Genomic DNA, 17,897 nt, shown 5'->3' with positions numbered 1-17,897 from the left:
TTTAATATAGTTCAGAAATATTATTTACTTAATTAAGTTTTTTAAATGACACATTGCCCTCGTCATGGCAACTATTTACACTCAGATGTCTTTCCTCGTTGTCTGATTTGGACCAATCAGAAAAAACCACGAAAAGAGACGAACGAAAGATGGATTGTGGCTCTGTCAAATAATTATTTTGTATTGAAATCGAATTATCGTGTATTATTCGTAAAGACTGCTGTAATTAAATTATAGAATAATAATGGACTACTTAGTGAATATCAACTGGAACAAAGTCACACCATGCCTTGTCTTATTAGTGCTAGAAGTAGTGTTAGAATGTGTGTATTTATTACGATTTTAACCTGCACTTTTGATGATATTCTTGTTGTTTTTTGTGTGAAAGTATGTGTTTTGATTTGTCGGTATGTAGTTTCAGAGTGTGCTACACCGGCGGAGGTGAACAAGCACTTGGAATTGGGGCGGGACTTTCTGGCGCGGGGGCAGCTCTCGGACGCATTGACACACTATCATGCAGCCGTCGGTAAGTGCTTGCTACTGCTACGTACGTGTACTTCGATGACCTTGTGTACACTCAAGAGCATTCGTACCCAAGCCTTTACACCTGATAAGTTTACCTAAACATATACAATGAGTATTCCTAATATATCAACACCAGGAATAATTCTGGAACTTGCTAACCCAATATAATAACAACATCATGAACTATATTCTAGTTCAGTGCCAACTATTCTTCTACAGCTCTAATCTAAGTCAACAGATAAAATATAATTATGACCCATTTAAAAATAAATTAATGTCTAAACAAATTTTTATTTACCTATACTAATGATAGTATCACAAATGAATGCATTGTATAGAAAGTGAGTGTGTCCACAAATAGTGTTAAACAGCTGTGCACAACATAACACATTATAAGTGACATTTTGGCAATGCACAATACTGGTTAATTTATTTGTTCTCTGCTCTAACCGGTGATGTTTGTTGACAGAGGGTGACCCACACAACTACCTCACATACTTCAAGAGAGGGACGGTCTATTATGCACTTGGTAAAGCCAAGTTTGCACTACAAGACTTTACTAAGGTAATATATTTTAATAGCATTTCCTGTCCAAGACACCTTACACACAAGCTGACCTAGACTCAATTATTTATGAAGCAGTATTTAAATCAAATCAAGTCATGTGTTTATTTGAGATTGTGTGAAACTAGACTGAGCAAAGAAAATTTAATTGTAGTGATTTTTAAGATGAAACTACTTTTCTGCTCTATATAATATGAGATGTGTTAATTATTTTATCATAATTAATATTAATTTGATATGGTCTACATGTCACATGAGAGCTCTTCAAAAAACTAGTAACTAGACTATAATATGCATATTTTCCTTCAACACTGAGGAAAAAATAATTCAATTGAAAGGAGAACGGCAGGTTTATATGAAGCATTCATACAGCTTATAAAATGTCATGTTTAGGTTTACTTTTTGTTTTAATTGGTAGCTAATATGATAGACAAGCTTATTTTAAAATTCTTATATTTTTAAAAGTTGGGAGGTAAAAGTTATGTCCATTTTTAGAAGCCCCGATAGTTCGCTAAATTGCTCAGAAGCTGTCAAAACCACAATCCAAAACAACAGCAAATTAGCGGATGCGTAGACGTCAGACGAAAAGTGACGTCTCATGAGATTTTCTTTTTCTTTAGTTGTCAACAAATCTAAGCCATAGACTAAAAATTATTATTTAAATAAACAAATACTTTCTAATTAATCCGGACTTCTAAAAATAATACTCCCAAATAAAAATAAGTGACTTAGTCCCCTTATTAAGTGGTACAAATTCTGTTACGAAACAACACAAACTTTAAGCTGTACGAAATCTGCCGATCTCCTTTAACACCCCATTTTGCTACTGGCCAGTAATAATTTAATCATGTGGTCACAATATGCTATCGAATCTTACTAAACCATTTAGCCATTAAAGTTTTGCGAAAAGAATTACTTTCATATTAAAATTCCTTAATTGCATGTTTGTCACAGGTATTGGAGATAAAGTCTGACTTTACATCGGCCCGCCTGCAGCGAGCTAATGTGTACCTGAAACTGGCGCAATATGTGGACGCCAAAGAAGACTATCTACAAGTCGTGAGTATCTTATCCATACTGTTTATCTTATAGGTCGTAAAGATCAATACAGTGTACCGAAAATGAACAATGATAATAATATGTGAAAAAGATATTACCTATGTCGAATTTTTATTAAAATATACTTTTGATTATTGTTCAAACCATTTGAACTTTTTTAGTTTAAAAGAATACTGTTATTCCCATAATCTCATATCTATCTGTATCATAAACTGTCATAAAGTCTCCTGCCTAATGTGTTAGTCTTTCTGGCCGCGCCAAACTTTGAAAATATGTTCGTCTGAAAAAAAAAATTAGCGCGATCGGTCTCCGATTTCCGCGCGGATGTATTATTCTAGCATTTTGACGTCAATATTAATGAGTGAATGCGTTGATAAGATAAATTAACCCTTTGTTCAATACAACTTATTAGTCACTGATAACAGGTATTAATCGCTAATTAAAAACAAACACGAAATGTAAGTTTAAAATAATGTGTGATGCTTTGACAACGGTTGGGCCGAATCATCGAGATATTATTTTTCCAAATGTTCATTGAAGTTTTATGTTTCTAGGCTAAATGAGACAATTTCAAGAAAACAATAAAATGTACCTTTATGCAAACAGTGTGTCATTACTGAAAAGATTTTTCCTAATTGATTCTCTGGTCGATATTATTTATTTAACGCAATTTAATTAATCCATGTAAAACATTGGTAAAGTTACATCAGCCAAAATTCCTACTGAAAATCATTCAATTATAAGTTTTTATTTAACCATGACATCGATCGTAACTTTTTGCCACTCGCGCCACTGAGACTGACTGTAAAAACTAGCAATCTTATCAGAAACTATGTAATAGTCACTGATTAATAGCAAAACATTGAGTGAGACAAATTATATATTATTAGTTAATTCTTCATGTTTTAACTAAGGATTTAGTTCTGGTTTTACGATAGTGTGTGCAACTCATCAGTGCCGTCATACCCACAAGTAGTTTTATATTCTGGTGGGATGTACCTATTCTGAACTAAAAGTTTGAACGGATAGACAAATTCTAGGGCCCTAATTTTAATTAAATTTACAGTAATTACAAAAAAGTTCCGGGTTATTTTTTGTTACCTTTTATAATTATGTATATTCTCGTAATATAAGCATTATAGGAAATTCGGCTTTTGGAGATTTCTTTGTTATTCCCATAATATTTCTCCTCTTTACTCGGTCCTCGAAATCGTCTTTGCAGATTATAAATAACTTTGTTATCAGAATTCCTACTCCTAATTTTGACAGGTAGAAGCGCCTGCGCAACATTCCAAGCACATAAGGCTGCGTGGGAGATCAATACGACTAGGCTTTCTCAGTTGCATTCTTTAAAGTCCCTTACGTAAATGATTGCAAGTAATAAATGTATTGCCTCGAATGCCTCGTACACCATGGTGTAATATATTATGTTGTAATAGAAAATGTTTCAAATATAGTGAAGTTTAAGTAAATGTACGTACGGCCTTGACATTGAGTTGCCGATGTATTATGAAAAAATGGAGCAAAAACTGCTGAATTGAATTTTCGTGAAAACTAGTTCAATATTACAATACTGTTCGTAATACGACGACGGTCGTAGCGCAGTGGTTTTGGTGCTCGCTACATCGCTCAGCTTGCTACGAGGTCGTCGGTTTGATGCTTTATTGAGAAATTGTTTGTACCATCCGCAGTTTCGTTAGATTCGATTGTAAATTTAATGGTTTCCGTATGTATTCTTCGCGCCATAAAACTCATTAACTCTTAGCTTTTATCAAGGTGGTAATACTGTAAGTATATAGCGATATTGCGGTTATTTTTGTCAGGGTGGTTAAGTTATAAAGCCGTGATCATAATCAAGATAAACGTTACATATTTGGTCCTAAAGGTGGCTCGCTGCATTTTTTTAGGAGCGCGCACATTTGTTGCTTGTGAATCAGTCCACACTAGACGCATTTATGCCGTGGCTCCTCTATTGTAGACCCATCTTTAGAGGGCAAGTTAAACCATCACTTGTAATGTAAAGTAACATGTTAAAATGATGGCCTGTGTAATTAAGCTAAGCACAGTATTTTACCTCTCTTCCTACACTTATTATGCGACGAGTGATATTGCAGCACGTGTGGTCGTGTACGTATCGTAGTTATACACGTCAGCGTATAATATTACATCACGTTATCACCCGTATCTACCAGTGTTATATTGTTTGTTGTGGTTTCGGACTTTTCATATTTTTTTATTCGCAAACATCCGAATAAAAAATGTGGACGACTAATGCCCGGTTTCGGAGTACATTTAACGTTAGTTAATTGCGTTACATGTTGAATTAAATGTTAGCGTTTAAACTCATATAAAAGAACGCTATTGAATAGATAAATTATCGCTAAATATACGTAAGAATTTATTGTTGGAAGCACATAGGTTCGATACCTGGCAAGACGTTGAATTTTCTGTCAGTAAGTGAACAGTAACCTTCTGGGGTATGAATAACTTGCCCGTTATTACATATTAGTTCATTTATTTTCGTATTACTTAGAATATAAAATCAAATTACCTATTTAAATGGATGACTAGCTGTTCATAAAGTATTGTTATAATAAAGTATGCGATATATTTTGTTATCTATCGTTCGGATCTGAGGTGTCGGTCAGTATACAATAGTCATGTCGTTGTCGCGCTAACGTTATATTAATGGTTTTGCGATAAACTATTCAATTATGGACCATTCTGTGTAACTTTTTATTTTTTTATCATGCGAAAATGGCTGAGTCGATGCGGGTAAGATTTGCAGGGTTTAAATAAACAAAATACTATGAGTACAGAATAACAGGATGAAAATAAATAGGATATTACACAAGAATAACAATTTACGGAATCGCGACATAAAATATTACAGTTATATTTTTAATTTATGTCGAATTCAGTTTTGCAATATTCCTTCCTGTTATCATAAAATACGTGCGGTTATTATATTGCTATAGAATAGCTATGAATAGGCGCGTAATAATACTGTTATCAACACTTGTCTCACTAATTATAACACATTGTACTGTGGGAAATTAAACAGCTGTATCTAAAAGTCCAAATTATATTGACATAGTGCATAACATTGTGTTTTTTTGACAACATCATTAAATTAGACATTTGCTGAACACGTCCGTGTAGACCTGTTCTATGTTCTGTTTATTTCGTAATACCTATAATCTATTACCAAGCCAAAAGTAGCTTAATAATTTCTGCAGTTTGTCGAAAAATTGTTCAGGACAGTTAGAGATACTGTGTATTTTTTACATATACATTTAACACATTATAGTAGCGGAGCAGCCTATGTGTATCCCCGGTGTAGTCAAGTAAATGACATAAATATTAGTTCAATAGATACGGACGAAAAGTCTGGCAGAGCGACTTCTTCTATCTGGAAACTCTCTCCTTATACCTTCGGTTACAAAATGGATTAGTATGAAATCATGTACTAAATACGTTAATTGTTGTAGACATATGCGGACCCATACAACGAAGAGGCGATCAACCAGTACCACCGCATCGACGAGTACATGGAAGACCTCCGCCTGGTGGAGGCGTACTACCGCGGCGGCGACCACCGCGCCGCCGCCGAGCTCGCCACGCGCCTGCTCGACGTGTCGCCGTGGTCCGCGCAGCTCCGCCAGCTGCGGGCCGAGTGCTATATAGCTATGGTCAGTACTAGATACCTTAACTTATTGGCTTGTTGACATAGATTTCATATGTGTTACAGGGTATAAAAGATATAGCAGAAGAAACAAAATTTTGGCCAATAATTCGTTCCCCATTCTGATTGGAAACTAATGGGATTAGTCAGTATTGAGTTAAATTTATTGTGGAGCTGACTGTTCTTGTCGCAGCCTTAAAACCTAAAGTCATAAAAAGGGTGTAAATCCATACAAGGAAAATTGAAGTTAGCTGTCAACTTGCTTGCTTTTTAGAATTACTAATGATTTTTCTCATTTGTCGCCAGAACGATCTGTTTAGCGCGGTGTCAGACATCAGGTCGGTGAACCGTCTGCAGCAGGACTCCACAGACGGGTATTACCGGCTCGCCACACTACTGTACCAGCTGGGACACGTCAGCGATGCACTTAAGGTAAACACATACAACCACCATGTCATTGACCCCACGGCCCACTGTAGGGTTTGATCTTACATGTTGTACCAAGTGTTTTTTATTATCTTTAAATTGCTGTTTCGCTTTCGGTTCTAGTGGTTCTTTATATCCATAGTTTTTTAAATTCCCTGACATTTAAAAAAATATATTAACATCTTTACTTTTATTTGTAGGAAATCCGTGAATGTCTAAAACTAGATCCAGAACACAAAAAGTGCTTCCCATTCTACAAGAAGGTCAAGAAGGTGGACAAACTCCTGCTGGACTGTGAGCAGCTGAGCGAGGCGCGGGACTACGCGGGCTGCGTGGGCGCCGCCAACAAGGTGCTGCGGATAGAGGACGAGGTCACGCTCGTGGTGTTCGAGGCCAAGAAGTGGATGTGTAGCTGTTTGAATAAGGTAGGTTTTATATGATGTCATATTTTGTAGTAGGGTGTACGACGTGTACGTGTGTTATGTTGTGCGTGTACGTGCACGTACGATTATGAGCGCGCGAGAAATGTTTGTACAAATTAACGGCGAAATAAAAACTGTATGAAATACTTTAAGTTAAAATAGTCACTATGTATTGTGTGGATAAATCAGAGTGGTTGGGGCGAAACATAGCTTTTCTCTTAGGCGCATACGTTACAGGCGTTGTTTCCGTATTAATCCCACTAACTAAAATAATGTTTATCATATAATAGTATTTTTTTAGAACCTCACGCAAAGTTTATTTTTAAATCCGAAGCATCCGAATCCGCATTAACACACTGTTATTAAGTACCAAAATTTACTTATATTTACGTGTGTGGTTCTACAGGACGAGCAGTTTACGGAAGCGCTAGCAGCTTGTGGCAGTGCGCTGGAGTTACAGAGAGACGCGCGGATATTGTGTGACAAGGGAGATGCGCTGCTCGGACTTGACATGTTCGATGATGGTAAATAACACTTCTTTACTGTACATAAACATTTTTGAGTAGGTATATGTATACTCGTTGAGATAACTAACGTGAACTATGAAAACTTACTTGCGAACAAAACTAACAATATAAATCAAATTTTATAATGAAACTTGTATTTCTTGAATTTTTTATACTCTAGATCACAAGCCGAACTATCAGAACATAATAGAGTATTCTTGTTAGGAATTCTCAGTATTAGTTTGAGGTTGATACTTTCGTTTCATTATATGAATGTGTGTGTATTCCGCAGCGATCCACGCATTCAAGCAAGCCTTAGAGATAGAGGAGAGCCTACAGCGAGCAAAGGACGGACTGAGTCGAGCGCAGAAACTGCAGAAACAGTCTGAGCAGAGAGATTACTATAAGATATTAGGTGTTAAGAGGTACAGTAACATTTCTTTTTATATTTACTTTATTTTACATGCTTTCATGTCATTTTGTAAAAAGAAAATCTACTCCTTACGATATTTTACGACGATTTTTGTTCTTTTGTTTATGGTTTCAATTTCAGCCATAAATATTTGAAATTTCAGTTGTTCCGTTAAATTTTCCATTTTGAACGTTTTCTGTATTTTGTGTTACATTTGGCATCCACACGTTTAGTCAATAGTTATACCAGTCACGAATTTAAACTAATATCATATGTCCATGCGCAGGTCGGCGAGCAAGCAGGAGATCATCAAGGCGTACCGCAAGGCGGCGCAGAAGTGGCACCCCGACAACTTCCAGGGAGACGACAAGAAGTTAGCTGAGAAGAAGTTCATCGACATCGCCGCCGCTAAAGAGGTACAATATTTTTATATATTTAAAATGTATAGTGTACTTACTCTACTCTATAGATAGTCTATAGTAATTGCCATATTATACCCAAAAAATCCATGTACCGTCACAAAAAATACAAATGTCTTCTGTCCAGGTGCTAACGGACCCGGAGAAGCGCGCTCAGTTCGACGCGGGCTCGGACCCGCTGGACCCCGAGGCGCAGCGCGGCGGCGGCGGGCCCTTCCACAACCCCTTCCACCACTTCCAGCACGGCAGCCCCTTCCAGTTCAAGTTCCACTTCAACTAGCCCCCCCCCCCCCACTTATCAACACTGGTGGGAACAACACTTTATACGCTGTTGACAATGACCAGTTTTACAAGGAGTGTCTACGTGTACAGAGGACGGCAATAACGCTCATATACAGTAAATACTTTTAGATATTTATTGTCTGTATCGAGTCCGAATTTCAGACGGGAAATCTTTTAACGTTCAAAATTTCGTGATTTTTATGTGTAATTATTTTATATCCCTTTGTTACGGACGCCCCTAATAACCATTATTAAATATCACGATGTTAAACTTCTGAGTCAACAGCGTTACATTACGAGCATGCAAGTAAAGAGAGTTACATTATGTTTTGCCATACAGGTTCTTAGTATAGTCTAACAACTTAATAAAGAGCCTTGGCATGCACCATTTACCTATATTCTGAAGGCATTTGAAAAGAAAAGTAACTGTACCAAACAGACCACCGTCAGCTGCATAAGTCTGCGGGTCATTGATGATCACTCCGCCAGCCGTAAACCTTGCATACGAGACTCTCTACTAAGTTGTAGGACTATAGTATCGTGAAGACTGCGTCTATGATCACAACAATGAATCAATCATGTTTGTATGTCTGTGATATACTCAAACAAATATATCAATTGCATATTGTCCATACGATTATACAGTGCTACAATTATTGATGAATTTGATTCAAACGCGATACTGTTTCAAAACCTCTTTTATTTACTGATATTAAATCATGTTATCTACTAACTTATGGCCACGGATGGGTTCCCATTTTTCCTCTTATGTTAAAAAACAGCTATTAACTTTGCCATTTTTACCCAAATCGGTTCATCCGGTTTTGACGTGAGAAATGGATAAACAGAATGAACACTTTTTATAATATTATTATTGTTCTTTTTCATGGTAACGCGTTTGAGTCGTATTTCTCAATATAATTGTTATAACTTGTAGAAGTTACGACATTTAAAAGATCCTTTATAATGTAAATATTTATTACTTGGCCAATTATTTTGTATTTTATATAAAAAAGACGGTATTACAACATTTTGTATTGCCTCAATTAATTTCATTTGTTAATGCAGGAAATCATGACATTCATTTAAACTCAAATATTATTTTTATATCGTGTGGTTGATAGTCACCTGAATGACGCCTGAAGACTTCAATGACAAGAATTGGGACCGACTTTTCCTACTTTCGGAGACGCTCAGCACAAAAACTAAACGGCTTCCCATCTATAAAGTGACCGCGCCAAAAGTTGCTTGCCCCACATTTTACCGCAACAATGAGCGCCTCACAATAGCTAAATATGGATTGAAAATTTAACTGTTGATCTCCAAATAATGCTTAATGTTAATAAATTCACTTAATAACGCTAGATAATTTGCTAAAACAATAAAAGCGGGATTTAACGCTTTGATAACTAATGATTGGATTGTTTCTCATACTAAAATATTAACTATGTTCCTAAGTACAAAGGACGGGCAAATAAACAAATAAACCTTATATCAAAATAAATATCATGCAAACCTATACTAATTTTGCTTTTGTAATGTTCGTTTCTACCTGTTCTAGATAACTACCGGTTAACTTATCAAGGGGAAAACTGACAGATTTGTTCATACATTTGCCGTCTCTGTATTTTTCTGATAGTTATCCGGCTCTTATCTGGCAGTCGTAAAGCTAGCACTAAAATCTTATTCTAAACTAAAAATAATACACAGAATTGTAACCTATCCCTTCAGTAAGAGTTGTTTAAAGAATCTTCCTTCGAATGAATATTAAATGAGCACGCAATATAAGCCTATATGGAACTACGCTTAAGGTTGATTTGGCTTCATATCTTTGTATTTATCAACTCTTACTGAAACCAAAAGGTCTTAACACACTTGGCAAGAATTTGTCACTTCATAACTTCACAAAAATTGCGCTAAATAGTTTCCAATTTCATGTGTAATTTTATTAATTACCTCTTAACTAAGTGGCGCCACCTAATGAACTAATTTCTTCAAGTGTCAAGTGTGTACTGGCCGAGGATAACGTATACTTACCAAATGTACACCAAACTACCAAGTGTCCTTGTTATAAACAATACTGTCCATTTTAATCACAATATAATATAATAAATATTACTCTAGCGAAAAAAACACGTTCCAATTCACCTATTTTTTTCGCTTGTAGTAAAATAATGGTCAGTTCTACAGATATACGACGGAACGACCGTTTGGCCAACGTTGGTCCAAACGTTTGTTGTTCGTTCAGAAATGTAAGCTTTATTTTGCATTACGAGGTCTTAGCAGTCCATAAATAAATAAATATTTATTTATTAATAAGTTATTTTGTTGTGATTCTTATAACTTTGTAAATATTATAGGAATATAAGATAGTGTAAAATGTTTGTGTTTTTTTATTTATTTTTTACATCATGCGCCCTTCCCTCGTATGTAATATGTGCACATGTGATTAGGTTTGGTGGGCCGGGACGAACAATATAATTAGAGAGTGTTGTAGACCATCAAAGCTATGAACCACACTGTGCGATCAGAACCCGTGATCTCAAACTCACACTACCATTTCAAACACAACTCAAGAGAAATAAAAAGCAATACATTTACAACTTAAACATTTATTATACTTATATTATGCTTTATGCAAATAAGTATTATTATCATTAAAACTACTATAAATTACTTACATAAATAAATAATTGACTCAACACACATCATTCATCAGTCCACATGATCTTTGGTTTCCTACCCTCTTCCCTTAACATCTTTGCTACTCTTTCTATCTCATTACTTAGCTTAGCTTTGTCCTCTTCTTTCTCACATATATATCTATGTTTAACAGCACAGTCTTGGCCTCTGAACACGTAGGTGTTAGCCGCGGGGTCGTTGACCCAGGCGAGGCAGCGGCCCTCGCCGACGATGGTGGCCATTTGAGTGTTGTTCGCTGAAGTACTGTTGCTCACTACTGGACGAGCTGAGTGCGACCAGATCCAGAGAAGGCCTGGGTTTAGACCGCCGGTCCAGAAGTCGTCTCCTGTGATAAAAATTTGAGAATAGTAAAAAATAATGCATTCGCGCTTGACGAATGAGGCTTTAAACCCCTCAGACAATGTCGACAAAATGAGCCAGACCAATTAGCCCTTTTTAAGGCTTACTTTTTGAAAATTACTTTAGTGACACATACCTCTTGACTGCCTCCGTGGCGCAGTGGTTTAGGCCGCCACGCCGATACCACTGCAACGGGAGGTCGTGGGTTCGATTCCCACACGGAGCAATTATTTGTGCGATCCACAAATAATTGCTTCGGGTCTGGTTGTGCTTTGTGTCCGTTGTTTGTATGTTTGTAAAAGTCCCCGCGACACAAGAGCAATTCTTAGTGCGGGAGTTGTCTTTTTACAAGAGACAAGAGACAAGAGATACCATAGACGAAAATCTACGAATACGCAAATATTTTATCCACGTAGGAATTGAATCCGTTGGAAAATCTATCTGTTTGTTCCTGTCTGTATTAACAACTGCGATAGTCTGAACAAGACTAGAACTGGTACGTACCTCTAAGTTTCTTTTCACTGAGCAGCGCAGACGTCAACTTCTTTCTCTCCTTGTCAGTATCAAGCTCCAGCATGTTCGACTTTAGCTTCCTGCACGCGTAGTTAGCGCCCTTCCAGTTAGCAGTGTCCGAGGACACGTGGTAGCACCCGCTACCCACGCGAGTGAAGTTCGCCACACAAGGCTCTGCAACAATGTCATAACAACAGCTTTCTCTCGAATGAATGGCGAAAGTGATTGGTAATTATTCATTTTGTCATTTATTCCATATCCGGTTGAGACCACCCACATAGATAAGATTGTGAGTATGGTCTGTTTATCGTAAAAGGAAGGTAGAAATTAGATTGTAGCATTGTGAATGCTGCAATCCATCCTCAAAGGATTGAGTCATTGCGTTACGTCTTGTAGACCATATAAAATACACTCTATAATATGATAGCCTCGTAATCTATTCGCCAAAATCGTGTAACATTAATGAGAAAATTACACTTTCAATACTTCCAAAATTTTTTCGCATGTAAATTGATATCATAAAGAAACTTCACTGCACTTGCAGAAGCAAGTTAGAAATATTATCTACAATTAAATCTAAAAAAGTAACGAGTAGTAAGACTACTTACCTGGTTTCTTATCAACTCCAGCGACGAGATAATGCACGCTCTCCTCCAGCTTCCTGAGCCGTTTCTCCATGAGATCGGCTCTGTACACCAGTTTCTCGATAGCTCCGAGCAGATACAGGTCGGTCTCGGACACCTGCTTCTGCGGCGTGGGTTTGTTCTCATCCACTCGGTCTACAAGATTCGGGTACTGCTGCGGCGGCGCGTGCACGGGGATCGGCTGGTTGTGTTGTTGAGGTGGCTGGAGAAAAAAAAAGATAAATCTTTTTACAGGTTTCATCTAAATGTTAAAGCGGGACATTTTCAATGAAGGACTGAATCTCTTCGTAGACTCGAAATGCAACCACTTTCAATGTTGATAACTAGAACTACCTATACTGAACAGGAAATAAAGTTATTTAATGTAGGTAACAATGACTAGATACATACGTGAAGGATATCGAAACCGGTAACGATAAAGAGAAGAAGAGCATGTTGCATACTTGTATTGTCATTAATATGTCATGGTAATCAGTTTCTCAATGATGTTCGTGGTGTTACTGATTCACTGTCAATAAGGATATGTGGTCATATTCCGTTCGCAATAAGTAGGTTGCGTTAGTAATATTATTATGTAACTGTGCAGAATCGTGATTATGCATGAATGTGAGCTGCCGTTGAACCCGACTCGAACAGGATGTGGATAATATCGGGCCAGCACAGAGGAAAACCATCATCTAAAAAATTTACCTATGTAGGTACTAAGATAAGTTTCACTTTTCACTGTCTTTTAAGCAGCTTCGTATGCCTTGTGCATTTATAAGGACATGACTGTATTTGATAAAAAACCTTCCTATCCTACATTGAAATCGCCAATAAGCTTTTTCTAAACCTAAGTAAGATAAAAGGGAAGATACTCACGTTATAACTGGGACTTGGTTTAAACTTATCCTTGTATGGGTTTGTAGGTCTATTCACGATCTTGCCAGGTCCTGGCGGCGGAGGCGGCGTGTGCTGCCACTCGTCGTAAGGTCTACCGCCGGGGGGTGGCGGGAGCTTGCCGTGGTGGTGCGGGGGAGGGGGCCCGCCGTGGTGAGGTGGAGGGGGGCCACCGTGGTGCGGCGGCGGGGGAGGAGGCGCCAGGTCCATGCGGTCGGATACGTAGTAGCCTTTTGATGGTGGTAGAGCCATTATACGTCCTGTGGAATAGAAATAATAATATTTATTAATAAGGTGTACAATGTGCTGGGGGCACAATGTCTTGATTATAGTTGAGTCTGATCACAACGTTAAGATTATGCCATCATCATTACATGGGAATCATCTTCTCGAATGAGCTTCTTCCTCAGGTTTGTCTGCCTCAGGTGACATTCAGCTAAAAAGAGATCATTACGAAGGTTCCCAAGAGGTAGTTGGTTCGTAAAAAGCTACATACCATGTCTGCCCTGGTGTTCGGTGGCAGTGAGCGCCCACTCCCTGAGCAGTGCGCTCCACGGGCCGGCCTCGTCGTGCAACGCGCACGTCTGCTCGTCCAGACCACACGTACTGTCTGTCACCTCTGCACTGTCTTCAGCATGTACGTGACATGATACAATAAGCAGCGCTACGGCTGCATGGAACCACTTCATCTGGAAGAGCAGAAATCATAATTTTGTAAGAACGGGTTGAACAGTTTCTTCACAGTTCCTATTTTTCTGCGTCTGACTGCATCGAATTTGAGGGTTCAAGGCGATGGCGCTGGCTAGAGCGACAAACTACTCACCCAGGGAAACCTTTTTTTCAATAATTTGTCGACTACTTTTTATGAATGAAGTAAAACATTTAAATTTGTTAAACGCTTAACTTGATGAACTTCATTCATAAAAAAGTATAGGTGGTAAAGTAAAACTTATACTTGCAATATTATGTAAGTTTTATTTTCGGGTTACAATGTTTAACATTCATGTAATGTAGCGTGTCGTTACAATAATATTGTCATTGTTTTTCAGTTACAGGACATTGTCTTGTATTCCGTCCCTGACCTCCTTTTGAAGAGTGATGTAATAGATGTGTTATGTAGCCACTTTAAAATTATTATTTAGTTATTTTACGGTATTTGGTTATTTACATGGATATTTGAGTTCTAGGTATCTTTATATGACGGCAGGGTATCCGCCAGATTTAACAGAAATTATGTTTTTAAGTGCTCAGGGTAAATTAATACAATACCCGGTTCTTTAGTTCCGTCTTCCGTACAATAGACACCGACGTCTAAATATAATTATCTAGGAAATGTAGTTTCTCCTCTACAGTAATGCCTAACTACCGGCGAACGATGCTACTAATGACTTAGTTGTATGGAAACCACACAATATGATTATCGCAGCACATTTCGACTTAGTCAGTTAGTGGTGTTGCGATATCTTGTATCCGGATCTCAAACTTTCACAACTCGTAAACTGTAGTAGTGTGGAATGACGCCCAACATCCTCCATGTTATGACTCATTAGATAAAGAATACTTTCCTTCATATTACGAAAAAATTTTATTATGGTATAAACCAATCCAATGTCGAAACTCTAAAATTTCTTAGGATTTCAATCCGGGCCTATCGAAAGAAAACGTCTTGTGATCAGTGGCGCATCACGTTTGGCGCAGTGGTTTAAGCGGTCACCTCGCCGCAACAACCGTAGCGCCGCGTGTGGTGGGTTCGAATCCCACCCGGGACAAATCTTTGTGTGATGAGCACGAGTATTTGTTCTGAGCCTGGATGTTAATGTATCTATATAAGTATGTATTTAGAAGTATATAAGTATGTTTATCAGTTATTTGGTTACCATAGTACAAGCTCTGCTTAGTTTGGAATCAAATGACCGTGTGTGAGTTGTCCAATAATATTTATATATTTATTTATTTATTATTACTATTTAAAGTCAAATAGCTTTTTTGACAGGTTGTAAGGGTATGTTGTCTGAGGCTGTACCTCTCTAAGCACTTTTTTCGTTTTATGTAGTAGAAGTTGACATGCTGAGAATAGAATCCGTGACCTGATGAGGATATTCAAACACTATCGGTAAGATAGCCGAACTGTTTCAAAATAGAGATGTCTCAAATTTTACTGTTTACCATAATATTTGTTAGTAATGTCCAAACAAGATGAGTCACAATGTTATCGGTATTACGTGCGAGGTCACGGTGAGTTCAAGTCGCCGCGTCGGTTGCGCAACACCGCCGCGGCGCAGGCGCAGCGCCGCGCGGTGAAAGCGACGCCGCGGAAACAAGGATTATAAGCGATATTTATTTACACACGCCTTCTGGGGTTTTCCAACTTGTTACGTGGATGTTAGTAAATAACTTGTTTCCCTTTATGCTTTTGTTATGTGTTTAAGAAAGGAAAATATATTCTAGTTCCGACTTTAAGCACTCGTAATAATATGATTTTTTACGCCAATGTCATCTAATAGTCAACGGATTTGTGAAGTTTTGTAGTCCTTTATCTATTGGCAATATGAACTTGAAGTGTGTTCATAATCATATATCACCATAGCGTATTTTACAAACTTTAAGTTTTAAACAAACATGGTCGTAGAAATGACATCAACGCGCGACGATGAAATTGCCCGCAATTATTATATTGACTTCAATTATCTGCTGCACCGCTCGAACTTGCAGCACTATTATTAGAATCATTGTCGTTATTGTACAAACGTATTTAAAATTGAAATCTGTAAAGATTACTATTTTTGAAATGCGTCAAAACAAATTGTTTCGGGAAAATCCGCTTGTTCTTGTTTCTTATCACATCTCTGCTTATCTGTCAAATTGTGACTGATGTCGGTGTCGATAGAACATGATTTTGTTTATGTTTTTCTATTTTGGAAAAACCTCGGTAATGATTTGCTTGGCTATCTTAATGATTGTTATCTTGATGAAAGTAAAAAGGTTTTAGAGATAAATGTTTTACGCACTACGATTTTTTTTATTTTAGTATTTATTATGAGGAGTCCTGGGTTCCAATGACAAAAAATTTTAATGATTAATTATGGGTTTTCATAAGTTACACGCGACCGTAAATAAAAAAAAAACTAATTACTTCATAAAGAATCGCGCAGAACTTCGAATCTCATCGAAGCGAAAATAAATCATAATTTAAAAAACATACGCAACCATTTAATAATACTTGTTACTGTTTAATTTGAAAGTACGCAAACAGACAATAAACAAACATTTCACACACGTCTTTATTCTCACCGACAAACGTTTAATCATGCATATCATTAATTAACACTTTCATTACCACGTAATAGATTTATTAGCAGTATATTGGAAAGTACATACCTTGCTCAGTATCCACACTGCGTATTACGATCACTGACTACTGCTACTGAGCGTGTTCGGTTGCTCAGTATGTGGGATTATGTTCGGTACACGTCTGCGAGCGGCGTGCTCTCGCCGAGTTGTGTTCCAAGAGAAATTGTTCCGCGTTACCACGTGGGAGTGCGAGGTGGGGTGTGCGTTTAAATATTTGTTGTTAGATTATTGTGAGTTATTTTGCTTAATACATGAAGTGTACTAGGTGATGACTAATTTATTGATTGTTGTCCTAGTTTGTCTGAAAATGACTGCTTTGTGCAGCTGAGCAGTCATATTCAACGTTCATTGATACGAAGTCTCGGGTTTGATGCCGTGGAACTGCCTGGTTTGTTAAAATTTTCGCCTATTATATAGGAGATATTTCTGTACAGGAGAGCAAAGTTCTTGGTCTAATTTATATTTATTTAACTAATTATACTGCGACACAAAAACTTTTTCTTAAAATATAAGGAAACATCACCTCCTGAAATATAATCCAATTAATTAATCAATGACTTTCGTAAGTATTCGTAGAAATATTGCACCCGCATCAAAGTCTACTATTTTTCCTTATATTATAGTGTTATGCATTACTCATAACAGTTATTCAGGTCGTCATTAATCACTTTTTGTAGTTTGTACGTTTATTTATTAGTGTTAGAATAACTTCTAATAACATGGTCATGTTTATTGTAATGTTTGATTTACTGCTATTATATGAACGGGTTTTAAAGCCGATATTAGTTTTTAACCCACCCTACATAACGTCATGTAATATTCAGACCGTAACCACTTAGTTTAACCTACTTTACATACTGAGGCTTCGGGTATAGGCTTCGTTTAAATTTCTTTTTTTTCCATCCGGAAATTATAATTTGAATGATGGACAATGGCGTATTGAAATAAAATTGTATAATACCGTTATAATTTTACAAAAAAAATCTCTTCTAATTTCTGTCAAATATGAAATGTTTTCAAAATCACTTTGACCTGATTTAGCCTATAGTCATTTAATAGAGATCCTTGTATGTAGGCTTCGCGGCTGTCGGAGGTATACCAAGATCAGAATTAAGGATATATAGTGACCGCTTTATACCGGAGAATCAAATTATGCAGCCGACGGTGG

At 37.2% G+C, this 17,897-nt stretch overlaps 2 protein-coding genes across 2 annotated transcripts; one reads left to right on the top strand and one right to left on the bottom strand.

Annotated features, from left to right (window-relative positions):
* Positions 1 to 103: 103 nt before the first annotated feature.
* P58IPK (dnaJ homolog subfamily C member P58IPK) lies at positions 104 to 10,682 on the top strand. Its single transcript, XM_076123582.1, has 11 exons — positions 104 to 323; positions 416 to 526; positions 995 to 1,089; positions 2,044 to 2,148; positions 5,640 to 5,840; positions 6,140 to 6,265; positions 6,460 to 6,684; positions 7,088 to 7,205; positions 7,480 to 7,612; positions 7,886 to 8,015; positions 8,146 to 10,682. Exons 1-11 carry the CDS (start codon positions 245 to 247, stop codon positions 8,296 to 8,298), a joined length of 1,476 nt encoding a protein of 491 aa, XP_075979697.1. The 5' UTR covers positions 104 to 244; the 3' UTR covers positions 8,299 to 10,682.
* A 220-nt stretch (positions 10,683 to 10,902) lies between these two features.
* Positions 10,903 to 16,914, bottom strand: LOC142978926 (uncharacterized). Its single transcript, XM_076123570.1, has 6 exons — positions 16,757 to 16,914; positions 13,875 to 14,067; positions 13,361 to 13,638; positions 12,464 to 12,701; positions 11,847 to 12,029; positions 10,903 to 11,328 (listed from the first exon to the last, which is right to left on the bottom strand). Exons 2-6 carry the CDS (start codon positions 14,065 to 14,067, stop codon positions 11,009 to 11,011), a joined length of 1,212 nt encoding a protein of 403 aa, XP_075979685.1. The 5' UTR covers positions 16,757 to 16,914; the 3' UTR covers positions 10,903 to 11,008.
* Positions 16,915 to 17,897: the final 983 nt, after the last annotated feature.

The sequence above is a fragment of the Anticarsia gemmatalis genome, chromosome 2 (genome assembly GCF_050436995.1).
Source record: "Anticarsia gemmatalis isolate Benzon Research Colony breed Stoneville strain chromosome 2, ilAntGemm2 primary, whole genome shotgun sequence".
NCBI lineage: Eukaryota > Metazoa > Arthropoda > Insecta > Lepidoptera > Erebidae > Anticarsia > Anticarsia gemmatalis.
The sequence above is the reverse complement of the archived record's forward strand: the minus strand, read 5'-3'. Positions and strand labels throughout refer to the sequence as shown.

Excerpts from the sequence above, each read along its gene's own strand:
- P58IPK (XM_076123582.1), top strand. The coding sequence starts at position 245 with ATGGACTACTTAGTGAATATCAACTGGAACAAAGTCACACCATGCCTT. Across the intron at positions 2,149-5,639 it reads AAGAAGACTATCTACAAGTC|ACATATGCGGACCCATACAA; the intron begins GTGAGTATCTTA and ends TAATTGTTGTAG. Across the intron at positions 7,613-7,885 it reads AAGATATTAGGTGTTAAGAG|GTCGGCGAGCAAGCAGGAGA; the intron begins GTACAGTAACAT and ends GTCCATGCGCAG.
- LOC142978926 (XM_076123570.1), bottom strand. The coding sequence starts at position 14,067 with ATGAAGTGGTTCCATGCAGCCGTAGCGCTGCTTATTGTATCATGTCAC. Across the intron at positions 12,702-13,360 it reads AACCAAGTCCCAGTTATAAC|CCACCTCAACAACACAACCA; the intron begins GTGAGTATCTTC and ends TTTTTTCTCCAG. Across the intron at positions 11,329-11,846 it reads CAGTGAAAAGAAACTTAGAG|GAGACGACTTCTGGACCGGC; the intron begins GTACGTACCAGT and ends TTTTTATCACAG.